The 19094-nt window shown below is 36.4% G+C and overlaps 1 protein-coding gene and 2 non-coding genes across 3 annotated transcripts; 2 read left to right on the forward strand and 1 right to left on the reverse strand.

Moving 5' to 3' along the window:
• Positions 1 to 1186: 1186 nt before the first annotated feature.
• Positions 1187 to 9696, reverse strand: LOC140136856 (uncharacterized). Its single transcript, XM_072158458.1, has 6 exons — positions 9457 to 9696; positions 6027 to 6210; positions 4662 to 4774; positions 3546 to 3780; positions 2391 to 2867; positions 1187 to 2068 (listed from the first exon to the last, which is right to left on the reverse strand). Exons 2-6 carry the CDS (start codon positions 6205 to 6207, stop codon positions 1998 to 2000), a joined length of 1077 nt encoding a protein of 358 aa, XP_072014559.1. The 5' UTR covers positions 6208 to 6210; positions 9457 to 9696; the 3' UTR covers positions 1187 to 1997.
• A 4977-nt stretch (positions 9697 to 14673) lies between these two features.
• On the forward strand, positions 14674 to 14745 carry Trnam-cau (transfer RNA methionine (anticodon CAU)). The gene has a single exon. It is a non-coding gene; the product is annotated as a tRNA-Met (tRNA).
• Positions 14746 to 18598: 3853 nt separating this feature from the next.
• On the forward strand, positions 18599 to 18670 carry Trnam-cau (transfer RNA methionine (anticodon CAU)). Its single transcript has one exon. It is a non-coding gene; the product is annotated as a tRNA-Met (tRNA).
• Positions 18671 to 19094: the final 424 nt, after the last annotated feature.

The following is a 19094-nucleotide window of genomic DNA, read 5'->3' on the forward strand; positions in this document are numbered from 1 at the left end:
CTTGCCTCCCCCGGATGTTTGCCGCCCTTAGATATATAAGATTTTAGGCATTTTGTGCTTAGCTATACGGCTGTTGTCGAGTATATAGAAATTTTTTTCATTGTCGACAATCGTCAAATCTCAAGATCCGACGTCGTCAAGTTGTCGACAAAGCATCAGTAAAGTCAAAAATATTTTAGTGACTTGGTTTTTGCCTGCAATTGTTCCATGCTTTGTCGACAATATTGTCGACAAGCATTGTCGACAACAGCCCCATTTTTTGTCAAATTTCCCGCCTTGAAAGTTGCCTTCCCCTTCCACCCCTGAAAAGGCCTTGGTTACGCCACTACTAATTCGAGGATTTAGTATAAGCATACGGGACATTTTTGTCATTTTGCCGTTTCAATTGGTTTACTTATTTACTGTTTTTGTTTTTATCTTTTAATTAAAATTTAATTATAGACGCTTCTAAATAGCATAAACTGTGTGCATTTACCTGTATTTTCAAAATCAATTGATAACTCAACTCGCCCAAAAGTATAATGTCACTGACGTCCTTTTTTGCTCTAACCTTATAAAACATCCAAAAAAATACAGTACTAACTTGGGTTTGGGTTTAATTGTTCGTTTTGGGTTTTTGTTCAGTGAACCTTAAGGGGTCGTAAAGGGAACCATTAACTTAGTCGGGCTTTCTGAAGATGTTTTTTTTTTAATTCTTTTAAAATTTATTTATTGGTACCTAAAAACCCAGAACCTAGTCTCTCTGGATATTAAATAATTTGGCAAACTTTTTTGATGTAGGCCTATGCCTACAATTAGGACCACCAGGATAATCCAGAACTGCACATTATTTGCCTATAGAGGTTTTTGTTTTATGATTTCACAATCATGTTATTTATTAGCTTCTCATAATAATATTATTGTTTGAAACATGGAAATACACATTTTTCGTAACAGCAACAAAATGAATAATGAGATAGATTATTCAGTTAAATTTTCAACTTATATGTTGTACTTGTTTTATTCTTTTTTTCATTCATATCATCCAGTTATCATCATTATATAACACAACATTGACTTATTATACATGTAGAACTATTAATACTATCATACGTATTATTTACTCTATGGCAAATAAATGTCAGGATTCAGATTATACATTATAAAGAATACACAATTTACATGATTGCTATTATTACAGGTTTTTAACAACTTTTGACACCAAAGAATATAGTCATTATCGCTAATCATCAAAAGCGTGTTTTACTAAGCGTCATAGGTACTTCGCATCACGTCTATACGCAGACCTTAATCAACTTACTGTAATGTAACCCATCGCATCCAGAACTAGCATTTTCGTACATATCTTCAGTTAGTCTATATTTAAAGATTCTACGTAATTTTGCAGCATACTGGTCAAACTTAAATAAAAAGTTACGTAATCTCTTGACAGAAATATACATTTAAAGCCTATTTCAAATCACTTTTGGCTTTAGTACCACATTATTCCTTTTAAAAAGTGCAACAATAAAATAGCTTCATATTTATACCTATGGTACATTGGTAAGAGTTGTTTATTTCAAATGCTCCATCATTTCGTTTCATTAAAAATTTTCGTTTTTCATCTTGCGCTCGTTATCAATCATTTGGTCATTGTAAAGAACCTCACTATCACATTTTCTTCAGCAGTATCAACTTCATCTTTTCTTTAATTTCTTTGGTACCAATAAAATGCAATATTTTAGGTGAAAGTAATTCATGTCCTAGGCTTCTTGACCAAACTTAAAACTTTCAGGATTGCATGTTTGATAACTGCCTTCCGTCAATTAGGCTATTATCGTGCGCAAATGCGCAATCGCCGTTCTCTTTCTTATGTCCAACGCTAATACTTCGGAGGAACCAGGCTCAACTTGGCGGCGGGCAAGACTTTTCGGCAACTAATATTGAAGGAATATCCTTTTTAAGTATTGAAATACCTGCGGAGGAATCTTCATAAAGTTTTAGGTCAATTTTAAGTCCTATAACGTCAGGTAGTAGCTGACCAGTGGGACGAGGAGGAGCACAATAAAACTGACTCTTGTCATACAACCTGTAGATGATAAAAAAAAGAAGAAAAAACCAAGAATTAGTAGTGTGTTTAATCACAAGAGAGGACTGAATAATGAAGCTTCACTGCACTGAGATGTTACTTCAGGTGAAAAGTTCCAATCTGTCCATAACCATGACCTTACACTATCCTCACAGGAGAACCCTCCCTCTTGAACCTCTCAAAAAAGTTCTTTAATTTTGGAGAACTCAGGTTCCCTAAAGAACCGAAAACGGTTCTAAATAGGTCGTATATCACATTTTTGGGGCCATTTTCGACGGGTTTGAAACCATTTTTTGGTAAATGTATCCGAATTGTTCCTTACCTGAACACGGAAGATATTCTGCATCATTATTAGCAAAAGCAGCAATACATTTGTAGTCATTCGTTGAATCCTCATCAATGAAGACAGAATCAGTAGAACCTTCCACCTTGACGCACAGATGCTTGTATAATCCGCAATCAGCTTTGGGGACGTTGACCAATGCATAGACATCCTGAAGCACAAGAGTGGAACTGATGGCGATACCAGCCTGCATGTTGGTTGCCTCGCTTACATCTGCATCACTCTCGATGGTCAAGGCGGTAGAATCACTCAAGTCGTTGCTATCGGACACGATGAAGGTAATGGCGAAGTTGTCGGCGTTGTTGTTGCCGCTGTCGCCGTCAGCGGCAATGGATTTGAGACTGGCACCGCCACCATTGGCCAATGTGATGCTTACTGTGTAAATGTTGTCGACATTGAGGTCAAAGTCAATATCTGCGGCAGCTTCGGCGAAGGAGAAACTGCTAACTGAAAGATCTGCAACAAAGAACAAGTATGAGGTGTAAGTTTGTTGTCAGCATAACTGAAAATCATGTATGTTGGGGATATATTGTTGGCCCGCTTCATCGCCTACAAACAATACATTTTTATGATTGTCCTGGGAAGCTATAGTTTGATCTTTTTTCTTATACTGATCATCCTTTCATTCATGGAATATTTTTTTAAATTATATTTTCATCCTTCAATGATAGGCCTGACATTTAATTTACTAGAACTTGTTTGTATGTGTCGTGGGAACTTCGGCACAGTTCTCCTGAATTGAGTGTGGGCCTCATATTTCGACATTATATGATCATGGTTATGAGCAAGGTGGTCGAGCGGGACGGGCTCCGACTCATAATCGAGCCCCGGCCACGCCATCGTGTTGTGCCATTGAGTAAGGTACTTTATCTTGATTACAGCTTTCCACCCAGGTGTATAAATGGGTACCGGCATTCTTATGATGGGAAGGTAACAGACTCGCTGTGGAGAAGGTGTGGCGATCCGCCCTCCCCCATAGCAACTTTTCACGGTGGAGTCTGGCCTAAATCGATAACAATACATGGCTAACGAACATGACGAAAGAGGGATGGGTACTCCGTCCTGTAACAAATGCAGGTTCGACTCCTTTACCTTTACCTTAACATGGTAATCATAATGTGAAGTGAGACTCACCTGTAGCGGCGACCAAAGAGCCTGCAATCACAGTGAAGTCACCGAATCCATCAGAAATGGCAGCAGTCAGGGTATCCGTAAGAGCTGTAGTTGTAGCTTCGACATAGTCATCAGAGGCGACCGGAGCTTCGTTGAACACAACTCGAAAATCCACGTACACGCTGCCAGCTCTGAATCCTTCAACGACGGTTTTGTTGTATGTTGCTCCGTAAGCTGTTTGGAAGACATCGTCCATCTAAAAATATAAAAATATATTAATCTATTAGTCAGTTTTAACATATACCGTAAAGATTCGCCTAATGGCGCACTTGGGCTCCTTTGCCTTGTGGTAGGGCCTACATTTCATGTGCAAATAGAGAGCTCCCTCCTCTGAAATCCCAACAAGAATTAAGGTTCTAATTACACCTTGGTCTGGGGCGGACATTTTAAAAATGAATTTAGAAGAGCAGCAACGACATCACTTGCATTACATTCCAGATGTTAAATCTACATCATATGCAAAATTTGAAGAAATTCGCACGAGTCCGTTTTATTTTAGGGCCATTTGTCTATAACTGGTCTTTACATGTAGCCCTATGGAGAGAGTGCCCATTGAGGGCGCTATAACCCCATTTTAGGAACAAAAATGTGATTTTTAAAAAACGGACTCGTGCGAATTTTCTAAAATTTTCAGAGTATGTAGTATGAACACGTAGACATATAATCAAGTAGTTGCCCTACCTGCTCTTCTCCGAAAAAATAAAAAGTCCTATACCTCAATGATAATGAAACCTAATTCTGTGCCCTTATTTGCCCGGTGGGAATTTTACGGGAGGGCACTTTTAGGTTGTGCCAAAATTACGCTTATTAGGAGAGTCTTTACGGTATAGGGCATAGAGCAAGGAAATTATATAAAAATATTAATTTGTTTGATTGTTTTTTAAATAGAGATCTATTAAATCTGGTTAAATCGTTTCTTTTTAGTGTGAAAAATCCTACAAATCTTACATGCGTTTGGTGGCATTATTTTCACCATACGGTACCCATATGATATTTGTACACAGAATAGCATTATCTCATCGAGGTATACAAAAACAGAAAATTTGAAAACTTCAAGCTTTAAATACAAATACTTACAGTAGAAATAAAATCAGTTTCGAGCGTTTGGTACGCCGAGGTGGTAGGATCGTTCAAATCAGAGGTAAATACTTCGTTCAATCCCAATGATGCCTTCACTGTCACGGTAGCACCTGTTAACAAGATGGTTACAATCACATTAATGGCACTGTAAGAAAAGTGTGTCTTATTGGGGTAGCCTAAAAGTCTACAGAAGGAGTATGTTTTTCAAATGGAACAGGCTATAATAGCCTATAGGTTTAATTAGTTTGAAACACTTACTCCCCCCGTATAATGGCTTTACCTACGGTATACCTTCCACAACTGGAGTGAGTATTTCAAATGGAAGTTACCCAATTATCTATTCTATTTGAAACCCATATTCCTTATGTGAGAGATATTAGCTAAATCTTCCACAGGGGGAGTGTGGACGTCAAATAGAATAACCCAATAAGACCCCAGATTCAATGACGCTTCAAAAAACCGTTCCGAAATGAACAATATCCGGTTTCTAAGAGTCTTCAGTTTCAACAAACGATTTTCTCGTTGAAATACACATGTAGAAGGTAACATTTTTTAAAAGTTAATCTATTATTATGGCTCGTTTTCAGTCATTAAAAATATTTTCAGTAAAGCAGATACAATAGAGGTTATCCATGTTCTATAAGCTGCATATCCTATCAACGACTGCTATACCTTGTTTAGGACATTCTAAAGAAGTACCTGCATGTGCAACCATGACTGTTTCAAAATAGCCCGCCAAAGTCATGCAGGTAACTCCGAGGTCGTGCATTGAATTAGTTTGAATGAGGAATAATACGGGAACCAGTGCCTTTTGTTAGAAGTCACACATGAGTGAAGTGGATAACCTCTATACGCTGGCGAAGTTACGTAATAATCGGATTAACTACCATAGCAATAGGTGAAAACAATTTTTGAATATACCGCGCTGCACTGATACTTCCACGCGGTACCTCTGCATTGAACCGTATCATGGTAATCACTCGCACCTGTAAGATTAGTATTTTTGAAAAGACCAGTATTGTATTCAATCTATGATTGCAGACATCCACAGGTGATTAGTTCAACCTGCTTGTAGTGCAGCGCGATATGTTCAAAATTGTTTTCACCTATTGCTATGGTAGTTAATCCGATTTATTACGTAACTTCGCCAGCGTATAGGCTCTCTCGACGGGAATTCAAAATAAGTTATAGTATTTCAACGAGTGCGCCGTCGGTTATCGCAGTGATGAGTGATGAAGTTAGAGACATCTGACGAAAGCTCAACCACTCACGTAGGGACCAGCTGCACCGGTACTGCAATAACTGACGGCGTATTGTTTAAATACTGTAACTTATTATTGAAAAATATTTTGTTAAACTTACTGTAGGCAGTGACCATGCTAGCGGTTGCAAGTAAATCAGTGGCTGTGTCTGCCGTTGTGACTTCATCAGTGGCGAGTAGTTCTTCCATGTCTGTTGCGGTGTCTGTTGTCTGCAATGTGACATGCCCAAATGACATCAGGAGAACGAGGGAGAAACACAGAAGCTGCTTCACAAATTCCATAATCTACCGGGGGAAAAATAAACAAGGATGAGTGGGTTATTACTAATATACTTGAAGTATGGGAATAACATCACCATCTATAATATTGTTTTATATATTTATATATAGTCCATGTTAAGCTTTGGAGAAAATCATAGTTGCTTATAAGGGATCTGGAATGGTCGTTTTGAGCGTTTCGACAGTATTTTTGTGGGACATGAGCGCACATCAGACATCGAATTGCATTCTGAATACGAAGAATGTCCTTCTGATATCAAATAATTTTCATTTTTTGAAATTCAAGATATAATACAAATTTTATGACAAATTATTAAAATTTGATATTTTCACATTTTGATATATAACAGTCCTCGAAGTAAATTTTATAAATCTAATGACATATTCTTAAAGTGTATGTAGCTGGGAGGAAAAGCCGACGATCAATTGAAAATTTTGACCTTTCATATTGAAGATATGGATTTTTTCCCAAAAAGACCTTTTTTTTTGGTGTTTTGAGGGAAAAATTCATATCTTCAATACGAAAGGTCAAAATTTTCAATTGATCGTCGGCTTTTCATCCCACCTACATAGGCTAACTTTAAGTATAAATCATCAGATTTATAAAGTTTACTTCGAGTACTGTTAAATATCAAAATATCAATTTTTAATCATTTGCCATAAAATGTGTATTACATTGCGAATTTCAAAAATCAAAATTATTTGATATCATCAGGACATTCTTCGTATTCAGAATGCAATTCGATATGTCTGATGTGCTCTAATGTCCCACAATAAATACTGTCCAAACGTTCATACCCCACCCCTTAAGTTGAGACAAATAAAGCTCACACTCGCAGGGAAAGGTATATGTTCAATACGTGAGATCACAAGAGTTTTATTTTCCCCCCATGTCCATGATTTTCCTGGGGAGAATATGGACATCTTTAATTTTGACCTATTATTTGTTATATACAGACACCTTGCTATCTACTGAAGATAGCTTATACAAGCACCTTGCTATCTACTGAAGATAGCTTATACAGGCACCTTGCTATCTACTGAAGATAGCTTATACAGGCACCTTGCTATCTACTGAAGATAGCTTATACGGGCACCTTTCTATCTACTGAAGATAGCTTATACAAGCACCTTGCTATCTACTGAAGATAGCTTATACAGGCACCTTGCTACTACTGAAGATAGCTTATACAGGCCTACTGAAGATAGCTTATACAAGCACCTTGCTATCTACTGAATATAGCTTATACAGGCACCTTGCTATCTACTGAAGATAGCTTATACAGGCACCTTGCTATCTACTGAAGATAGCTTATACAGGCACCTTGCTATCTACTGAATATAGCTTATACAGGCACCTTGCTACTACGGAAGATAGCTTATACAGGCACCTTGCTATCTACTGAAGATAGCTTATACAGGCACCTTGCTATATACTGAAGATATCTTATACAAGATTTGCTCGTAAACTAAATAATTATTGCAACACATATATGGAATTATAAATGTAACCAGTGACTTCCTTGACTCATTGTTCACAAGATCAGTGCATTTACCCTGCAGAAATAAAATATAATTATTTAAGCAAAATGACCCAAACTGGAACAATATAGCCTAAAACCTCCGGCTTGATTTAATACAATTACGCTACGCTTCTGTACCGTTTTACGCGTTATATTTATTTTTCCGTACCGTTATACTTAACATCATCTTAAGAACATCAGCGAAAAAGTTTTACATGTGTTGATATATTGATTTATAGTACTAAAGAACTTCGATTATGAAATTTTGATCGAAATTATCGAATACCAGTTTTTGTTATGTCATAATATTATCAATTTGTCAGGGACATCCCATCAACCGTTACCAATATCAACATAACACGTGTGCCATGTGGACAATAATAATGAAACATTTATGGTGCAATTTGCAATGTGGAAGAAAAGTATTGTAAAAGAAGTTGTTATGCCTATTAAAAGGGCATTTCGTGATCCACAGCCTCATTCCCCCACTTTTCTCAAAAAAAGTTTTATATATCACTAGAAACCTCTGGCTACATAATGTTTATATACCAAAACTTACTTGCAGATTAATTCGTTTAGCAAAAATATCGTCAAATTTGAATTTCGTTCTGGTATACCAGAACGAAATTACAACAGTATGGAGCAGTGTAATACACATAATCATGTATAACTCGCAAATGCAAAATCGGAATCAACTGAAATTTTGGGAATAAGCTTTTTTCATGGATATCTATTGAAAAGTGTCATAAAAAGAGGATGTTATGATCACCAAATCCTCCTTTAAACGACTGAAGCTGATCCAAAATTGTTAAAAATCATAATTCATTTGAAGTAAATGTAATTAGAATCAGCCTTCAAATAAGTCTTGATCAATTCTTAATCAATCTACAATTTTAATTGAAATTATTTTAATTAATTAATTAATTTAATCAATTATTTTTAATTTAATTTTAATTTTAATTAAAATTAGCAATCGAATGAAATAAGAACAATAGTAATTATAATAAAGTAAATAACAATGTCAACATTACTAAATGAATAATTTAACTGGAGTAAATAAAATAAATGCATAAAAGCAAATAAATAGGGCCTAAATAAATAAATAAACAAATTAAAATAATTAATTAAATGAATACAAAATGTAAAATAAATCAACATTAAAATGCTGACGATAAAAGAAATAAGACGAAATTGGCTCGATAGATATCATGCATATAATCCAATTTCTAACATACATTTGTTTTTTACCATAGTTTTGAAATGAAACAATTTGAGGATTAGTAGATCCAACAAGCCAGGTATGTAATAAGACTCTGGTTAAAAAACTTAATTCAACTTAGCTTTGATGCATATAAAATTTAAAATAGGCCTATATATAGAATGCAAACTATCACCTTATTATAGATGTGATAAATATTATAGAAGCACGTGACTCTACAGTCCGCATGCCTTCGTCAAGATAGTGTTTAGATATTTATATTTGATTGTACCTCGATGATGAGCATATAAAAGCTTATATTTTCAAAAGGAAATGACAAAAGGAATAACATAACAGATTTTTTTTTTTTTTGAGCAGTTTTTAGAAAATTGTAAATTTTTATTTTACTTTACTGCCTCAAGGAAGGCTTGCGGATTAAATAATTATTTTCATAATTTTTATATCGATATTTGATGATCGCCACTTACAAAAAGAACAACTTAAAAAACAAAATATTGAATTTGAACTTACCTCTTACTGTTAGACGATGTACAAAATCCAAAAAGTAAGAAGTAAACTTAATCCGTGTGATGTGAAATCAAGATATTTGCTGGTGAAATAAGATTTTTTCAACCAATGCACTTTAGTAATTTCTGATTGAGTGTGGCATCAAGTCTTCTTCAAGGCACTTGTCCAAGAAAGAAACGATAGTTGGGGATGGGCCATCTATATATCCAAAATATTGGTATCCAAGAGTGATCATTCATAACACGTGCATGTTGTTTACATCTTTTACATGTTTTATTGGCGGTCGCCTCATTGATTGACAGCCAAAGTTTCGATCATCTATCTTTAAGCTATAGTGTTGCCAAAACTGCGGCCACGATGCTGAAATTATCATTGCATCCAATCTAAGTTGTGTCCTTCCTTATTTATGAAGCATAATAATTTGGTCATTTAGCCTATGTTACTCTGGTTCTACATGTGTTTTTTTTAAATAAACTATCAGGCCTACATTAAATTCCGGGTTTTTTTCGCCAACAAGCAACAAAAATGTCAATTAGGCCTACGCCCGTAGCCCAATTTGGGCGCTAAAAGAGCATTTGTCTTCCCGCAGATAAACTATGAATATTCATGAGGTGTCTTCCTTTTGTTAAAGAAATGTACCGTGGGAATGTATACCTGGTTACGTTCATTTTCTGAGGAAGGGGGTATAATACAAATCTGGTAAAATTAAATGGCAAATTTATTTTAAAACAGTAATTTTTTGAGGTTGATTCAAATATGATCATTAATATTGTATAACAATAAGTTCTTTCTAGTCGATTTGTTTATTAATATTGTAATAATAATAACTTTCGGAAAGTACTGATCTTGTATAGTCGTAATTATACCCCTATGGAAGTAGCTACGAAGTTTCAGTGGGCGGGGCACTTTTGTTACCATAGGTCAATCTTAATATTATTATCTATTTACTGGGGTAGCGAAAATATAGCATAATACAAAGGTATAAACAGGTAATGGTTATTTGATACGTACAAAAGGTAAATCTTTATAGCCTTGGCACAATTTAATAAACATGTGTAAACAAGTGTTTGTTTATTCGATACGTAAAAACAACGTTGAAATTTAACGAAGGCCTATACTGCGAACAAAAAGTATAGGGCCTACGTCAAAAGTTAAAGGAGTATTTTGATTCCAGCACCGTCATTTTATGTATGTTTGAGTAGGTATCCACGAAGAAAGTTTATAATTTCCCAAAATTTCAGTTGATTCCGTTTTTGCGTTTGCGAATTATGCAATTTGTGTACTAGGCCTATATATATAGGTCCATAGGCATGTGCTGTAATTTATATGCAAAGACCCATTCAAGCGATATGCTTATTTGGGAAATCGCAAAAATCTTCAGTTTGAGTTGCTTTTTGCCCCTTAGGCCTATTTGCTATTTATAGATGTACTAACATAGTACATCGGGTGCTAGTGGCTAAGCCGAAAGCCGTGTATAACATGCACAAAATAGCCTCGGACATTTTTACATTGAAATCGTCATATCTCACATTTATTACAAAGAAATATACAGGGACACTTTAAACTAAAAATCATGCACTCAGTGCATATGGACGAAATAATATAGGCACATTGCTATCTACTGAAGATAGCTTATACAGGTACCTTTCTATCTACTGAAGATAGCTTATACAGGCACCTTGTTATCTACTGAAGATAGCTTATACAGGCACCTTGTTATCTACTGAAGATAGCTTATACATACAGGCACCCTGCTATCTACTGAAGATAGCTTACACGGGCACCTTGCTATCTACTGAAGATAGCTTATACGGGCACCTTGCTATCTACTGAAGATAGCTTATACTGGCACCTTGATATCTATTGAAGATAACATATACAGGCACCTTGCTATCTACTGAAGATAGCTTATACGGGCACCTTGCTATCTACTGATGATAGCTTATACAGGTACCTTGCTATCTACTGAAGACAGCTCGTACAGGTACCTTTCTATCTACTGAAGATAGCTTATACAGGCACCTTGTTATCTAATGAAGATAGCTTATACAGGCACCTTGCTATCTATTGAAGATAACTTATACAGGCACCTTGCTATATACTGAAGATAGCTTACACAGGCACCTTGTTCTCTTCTGAATATAACTTATACAGATGCTGTCTACTGAAGATAGATTATACAGCCACCTTGCTATATACTCAAGATAGCTTATATACAGGCACCTTGCTATATACTGAAGATAGTTTATACAGGCACCTTGCCATCTACTGAAGATAGCTTATACACAGCGCTCGAAATAAGGCGCGTCCTTGCGTCAAATACCCTTGAAAGTAGGCGCGGACCCGTCAATTTCCTACGGTACGGGTCCGCGTGACCCGTAAAAGTTGAACCAAAGCAAAGAGCAGAAAATCATAGTTTTGTTGTTTCACTGGATAATCTGGTTCACATAATAGGTCCTGGTTCACGTAATAGCTCCCTGGGTACACGTTCATTTTAGATTTCTATCAAGTTTTCAACCCGGGTTTTCAATTGTCTACAATCTACATACCGTGATCGCCTAGCTAATTCTCTCTATTAAAATTTCAAAAGCATGGGTCCTCGGTCGGACCCTTGAAAATTGGTGAGGACCCTTGAAATTTCAAAGGCAAGAGTCCAGAGGACCCTTAGATTTTTCTTCTTATTTAGAGGCCTGCTTATACAGGTACTTTGCTGTCTACTGAAGATATAATATTCAGGCACCTTGTTATCTACTAACAATAGCTTATGCGGGCACCTTGCTCTCTACCGAAGATAGTTCGATCGAGACAAATGGTAGGTAACCTAGGTGCCGTATAAGCTTATACATCTATCAGCGAGTTGAATTGCTAGTGAGTGCACACCGGTAAATAGGAATCTCCTATAGTCACAGTGTTTCAAACGAGGAAAAGTGCAATACGACTGAATATAATACATTAGGAAAGGCTTAAAACAAATAATTAGGCCCTGATTCATATTTTAATCCTCATTTAGGCCTGGGAAATAGATTGTCTGTGAAAAATGAGCAGGATCCGACTTTTTTATGAAGATTTGGCTAAGAAGCTTTCAAAATGTGTTACATTTCAGAAACACCAAGCTATTTGTGAGCCGGCGTAAGCTGTATAGGGTGATCTAGTCAGCCTCCCCCCTTCGCCCACCCTCTGAAAAAGTGCTGGCTACTCTCTAAATTCCAGGGACTTATTAGAAGGACAAAACCTTGAAAAGACTTAAAATTCAAATCTAATGGATTTAAATTTTACTCTAATAAAGATTTGAATTTTAAGTCTCTGAAAGGTTTTGTCATTCTAACAAGTCTCTTAGACTTATTTTTAAATCTTAGGAATTTAGAGAGTACGCCATTGAGCATGTTGAGTCGATCGTACATGGTCAGCTGCTGGATGGATGGGCGACCAACAACTTTTTGTATTAAATAAATGATCTCACGGACCAAAAATACGCCAGGGACTGTTCCTATTGTTTTTCAAACTAAAAATATCGATGTGAATTGCTCAATTCAGCAAACCTAGCATATTCACAACTGAATTTCTGTGGTAATTGCCAATTTTATAAATAAAAACAAATCAACAAATTATCCTACTGAAACTTACTATTTTTATGGAGTAGACCTACGGCGCCGTAGAGAGACTGACAATGAGAACGGTTGATTAAGATCTCAGGCATTGCCAAGTAGAAATTCCTCCTTTATCACAAAATAGATAAGACACATTTGCTTTTGGTAAAATAAAGGCGTAAATAGGTGACACGGTAAAATCTCAGTGTCTTCACAACTCTTGCTAGAAGCTGAACAGCAACAGAAGCTCAACAAACTGCTATCTGCGATTGTTTGTTAGGCGACAATATTGTCAACGAAACGCGTATCACGTGTGTAATGCGTACGCGTAAGCTGCGTAAACTTAAACCATTTTGGCACGCGCATACCGCGCCCGCGCCCGCGCTTGATGATGGCTCACTACTGGTTCACTACAGCATTGCTATTCAGGTGCAAAAAAAAAAAACCGTATCGCATGTTGACATTTGTGTTATCTGTGCTTCTGCAAAATGTAAAATGAAGATTTTGTTTGTTTGTATATTTGTTTGTTTGAGTGTAAGCCTTATGTCAAGGGGTGAGGTTGTTATGAATTGTTTAGATGGTGGATGTTTCCCTACTTTTTCGTCTTTTGGAATATTAAATTTAATGTTATATTCCAATTGTCCAGTAGGCCTATGCTCAGAATGCGCTGTTGGATACGATTATTTTCTTCTTCGGCATGTCAATTACGAATGCTCTGTCAAAATAATCATTATCAACATTTATTTTATTTTATTTTATATTTTAATTTATTTATATAGATCGATTTATTTGATTATATGGTTATACATCATTCATTCATTCATTCCTTCATTTATCAGTAATTAATAGTTACTTAATTATTTGCCTTCCTCACAAGAGAAACTTGAAACTATTGGTTAACCCACTTTTGGTAAGTAGCCACCCCCCTGACAAGTTGCACATTTTTGGCCCTGTGGGCACCACTCTTGTCATAAAGGGTACATAGTTGGCTTTAAAATATTCAGATCAATTGAGGCTTTGTTAATAGCTCATCTTCTAGTACACTTCAGTTGGATTAATATAATTAAAGTAGAACACTAGAATAGATTATCCTTGCAAAACCTGAACAGTATAAAGCATGTTGACAACACCTGTCTGCATTAAAGACATTTCTTGTGTGCACTGAGTTCGCAGAGGTATATGTATGAGCTCTCCCTGGCAATAAACACACAACTTACCAGGGGGAACAGCTACAAATGTTACGGTGGGACATTCTATAATATAATCTTTTGTCTACTGCATTTAATAAATAATATATTATTTTACACAAAGACCTACAATTAATGTGAAAAATACGGCTTCCTAGCCATCTCGCTCGTCTTCATTTTGTTTGCCTAATATTATAATATAATAGTTCTTGTATTTCTTCAATTGAAACGAAATAATTATGGAAAAACGCATCAGTACGTCACTGCGTCATTATCATAATATTTTGCCGGCCGCGGCCACCTCTTCTTGTTAAAAAAATGTTGATCAGTTTTGCGAATTATTGATTTATTTCCCCGCCAATACTTGAATAAAAAAAGAGACAGCATGATTGCATGAGCTAAAGAAAACCTTTATTAACTGCATTACGCACATAACAGAATCGTGAAGCAGAGTGGCGCAGCGGAAGCGTGCTGGGCCCATAACCCAGAGGTCCAAGGATCGAAACCTTGCTCTGCTATGTCATTTTGTTGTTGTTGATTTATTTTTATTTTTATTTTTTTTTTTTGGTACTTTTTTTCAACGACATCGCTGTTGTTTTGGTGAAATAGTTTCTTGCCATATTTGGAAAATACATGCAACCGTGGGAAGATAATTCTTAAGGGGGTACGGTCATCGTTAGCAATTCTCAAAACATGCCATCTATCTCTGGCTCACGATATTTGTTGTTTGCTTGTCAATTTTGTAAATTCTGTTTTTACATAATTTAACGGCACGAAATAAAGCAAAATTACTTTCAACATTTTTTACTCAAAATTAACTTGTTTCCCTTTTGGATATTCTTCTTCTTTGTCTTCTCTGTTTAATTTTCTCCTTTGTAATAATCCCATACCATAATTATTTCTCGGGCCCTGGCCTATATCCTAAATTCAAAACTGTCATCAGACGGTGTCCGTTGGCTTCCTTGCCGTGACATCGGTGTTGCTAATCACTTCCAATGGCAAGAAACACGGAAAGCGTCTTAAAAAGCCACCCAACTTTTCATCGCCAGTTTGCTTTGGTATGGGTTGACTCTTCAAATGAGCCCAAACGGGTACAAATATCACGATCGACCTGTTGCTATCCCGTTTACGAACCATTTTTGATATAGGGAAAATGCGTGTCGATGTGAAATAAGCATTTGGGTCTTCCCTGGCCTTATTAACACGAATGGCGGCGGGTGTCATTAATTACTCCGGGTCTGCGAAGACATAATACATTGCTATCTACTGAACATAGCCAGGTGAATATTTTTTTGCCGATAGAAGTTGTGAGTTGATGACCCAAATTTTGTTTGCCCAGTGCGCTCCTGAAGAATCTAAAAAGTAAAAGTGCGTATGTGGGTGTGTATGAGTAGGCTCTATCTACTGAAGATAGCTTATAAAGGCACCTTACAATCTACAGAATATAGGCTTGCTATCAGGCTGAAGATAGCTTATACACGTACCTTTGCTATCTCACACTACCGAATACAGCCTATACAGGCACCGGGCCCTCCTTTCTACTGAAGACAGCCTATACGGGCACTTTGCCATCTACTGAAGATAGCTTTTAAAGGCACCTTCCTGCCTACCGAAGATAGATTATGCTATCTACTGAATATAGCTTATACGGGCACCTTGCTATCTACTGAAGATAGCTTATACATGTACCTTGCTATCTATTGAAGATAACTTATACAGGCACCTTGCTATCTACTGAAGATAGCTTATACAGGCACCTTGCTATCTAGTGAAGATAGCTTATACAGGCACCTTGCTATATACTGAAGATAGCTTATACAGGCACCTTGCTATCTTCTGAATATAGCTTATACAGACACCATGCTGTCTACTGAAGATAGCTTATACAGACACCTTGCTATATACTGAAGATAGCTTATACAGGCACCTTGCTATCTACTGAAGATAGCTTATACAGGCACTTTGCTGTCTACTGAAGATATAATATTCAGGCACCTTGTTATCTACTAACAATAGCTTATGCGGGCACCTTGCTCTCTACCGAAGATAGCTCGAGACAAATGGTACGTAACCTAGGTGCCGTATAAGCTTATACATCTATCAGCGAGTTGAATTGCTAGTGAGTGCACACCGGTAAATAGGAATCTCCTATCGTCACAGTGTTTCAAACGAGGAAAAGTGCAATACGACTGAATATAATACATTAGGAAAGGCTTAAAAACAAATAATTAGGCCCTGATTCATATTTTAATCCTCATTTAGGCCTGGGAAATAGATTGTCTGTGAAAAATGAGCAGGATCCGACTTTTTTCATGAAGATTTGGCTAAGAAGCTTTCAAAATGTGTTACATTTCAGAAACACCAAGCTATTTGTGAGCCGGCGTAAGCTGTATGTTATATAGGGTGATCTAGTCAGCCTCCCCCTTCGCCCACCCTCTGAAAAAGTGCTGGCTACGCCATTGAGCATGTTGAGTCGATCGTACATGGTCAGCTGCTGGATGGATGGGCGACCAACAACTTTTTGTATTAAATAAATGATCTCACGGACCAAAAATACGCCAGGGACTTTTCCTATTGTTTTTCAAACTAAAAATATCGATGTGAATTGCTCAATTCAGCAAACCTAGCATATTCACAACTGAATTTCTGTGGTAATTGCCAATTTTATAAATAAAAACAAATCAACAAATTATCCTACTGAAACTTACTATTTTTATGGAGTAGACCTACGGCGCCGTAGAGAGACTGACAATGAGAACGGTTGATTAAGATCTCAGGCATTGCCAAGTAGAAATTCCTCCTTTATCACAAAATAGATAAGACACATTTGCTTTTGGTAAAATAAAGGCGTAAATAGGTGACACGGTAAAATCTCAGTGTCTTCACAACTCTTGCTAGAAGCTGAACAGCAACAGAAGCTCAACAAACTGCTATCTGCGATTGTTTTCATTGTTTGTTAGGCGACAATATTGTCAACGAAACGCGTATCACGTGTGTAATGCGTACGCGTAAGCTGCGTAAACTTAAACCATTTTGGCACGCGCATACCGCGCCCGCGCTTGATGATGGCTCACTACTGGTTCACTACAGCATTGCTATTCAGGTGCAAAAAAAAAACCGTATCGCATGTTGACATTTGTGTTATCTGTGCTTCTGCAAAATGTAAAATGAAGATTTTGTTTGTTTGTATATTTGTTTGTTTGAGTGTAAGCCTTATGTCAAGGGGTGAGGGTGTTATGAATTGTTTAGATGGTGGATGTTTCCCTACTTTTTCGTCTTTTGGAATATTAAATTTAATGTTACATTCCAATTGTCCAGTAGGCCTATGCTCAGAATGCGCTGTTGGATACGATTATTTTCTTCTTCGGCATGTCAATTACGAATGCTCTGTCAAAATAATCATTATCAACATTTATTTTATTTTATTTTATATTTTAATTTATTTATATAGATCGATTTATTTGATTATATGGTTATACATCATTCATTCATTCATTCCTTCATTTATCAGTAATTAATAGTTACTTAATTATTTGCCTTCCTCACAAGAGAAACTTGAAACTATTGGTTAACCCACTTTTGGTAAGTAGCCATCCCCCTGACAAGTTGCACATTTTTGGCCCTGTGGGCACCACTCTTGTCATAAAGGGTACATAGTTGGCTTTAAAATATTCAGATCAATTGAGGCTTTGTTAATAGCTCATCTTCTAGTACACGTCAGTTGGATTAATATAATTAAAGTAGAACACTAGAATAGATTATCCTTGCAAAACCTGAACAGTATAAAGCATGTTGACAACACCTGTCTGCATTAAAGACATTTCTTGTGTGCACTGAGTTCGCAGAGGTATATGTATGAGCTCTCCCTGGCAATAAACACACAACTTACCAGGGGGAACAGCTACAAATGTTACGGTGGGACATTCTATAATATAATATTTTGTCTACTGCATTTAATTCCCGTATTTACCTTTATTAGTAGGCCTACAGTAAATGGTTAATTAACAAGTTTATTTTAAGTATCAAATAATATATTATTTTACACAAAGACCTACAATTAATGTGAAAAATACGGCTTCCTAGCCATCTCGCTCGTCTTCATTTTGTTTGCCTAATATTATAATATAATAGTTCTTGTATTTCTTCAATTGAAACGAAATAATTATGGAAAAACGCATCAGTACTTCACTGCGTCATTATCATGATATTTTGCCGGCCGCGGCCACCTCTTCTAGTTAAAAAAATGTTGATCAGTTTTGCGAATTATTGATTTATTTCCCCGCCAATACTTGAATAAAAAAAGAGACAGCATGATTGCATGAGCTAAAGAAAACCTTTATTAACTGCATTACGCACATAACAGAATCGTGAAGCAGAGTGGCGCAGCGGAAGCGTGCTGGGCCCATAACCCAGAGGTCCAAGGATCGAAACCTTGCTCTGCTATGTCATTTTGTTGTTGTTGATTTATTTTGATTTTTTTTTTTTTTTGTACTTTTTTTCAACGACATCGCTGTTGTTTTGGTGAAATAGTTTCTTGCCATATTTTGAAAATACATGCAACCGTGGGAAGATAATTCTTAAGGGGGTACGGTCATCGTTAGCAATTCTCAAAACATGCCATCTATCTCTGGCTCACGATATTTGTTGTTTGCTTGTCAATTTTGTAAATTCTGTTTTTACATAATTTAACGGCACGAAATAAAGCAAAATTACTTTCAACATTTTTTTACTCAAAATTAACTTGTCTCCCTTTTGGATATTCTTCTTCTTTGTCTTCTCTGTTTAATTTTCTCCTTTGTAATAATCCCATACCATAATTATTTCTCGGGCCCTGGCCTATATCCTAAATTCAAAACTGTCATCAGAC

Source organism: Amphiura filiformis, chromosome 17, assembly GCF_039555335.1.
Source record: "Amphiura filiformis chromosome 17, Afil_fr2py, whole genome shotgun sequence".
Taxonomy (NCBI): Eukaryota; Metazoa; Echinodermata; class Ophiuroidea; order Amphilepidida; family Amphiuridae; genus Amphiura; species Amphiura filiformis.

Bases quoted from the DNA above. Each gene is read 5' to 3' on its own strand.
- LOC140136856 (XM_072158458.1), bottom strand. From the start codon at position 6,207: ATGGAATTTGTGAAGCAGCTTCTGTGTTTCTCCCTCGTTCTCCTGATG. The intron at 4,775-6,026 runs GTAAGTTTAACA...TCTTGTTAACAG, and splicing joins TAGCATGGTCACTGCCTACA to GTGCTACCGTGACAGTGAAG. The intron at 2,868-3,545 runs GTGAGTCTCACT...TCTTTGTTGCAG, and splicing joins CTCTTTGGTCGCCGCTACAG to ATCTTTCAGTTAGCAGTTTC.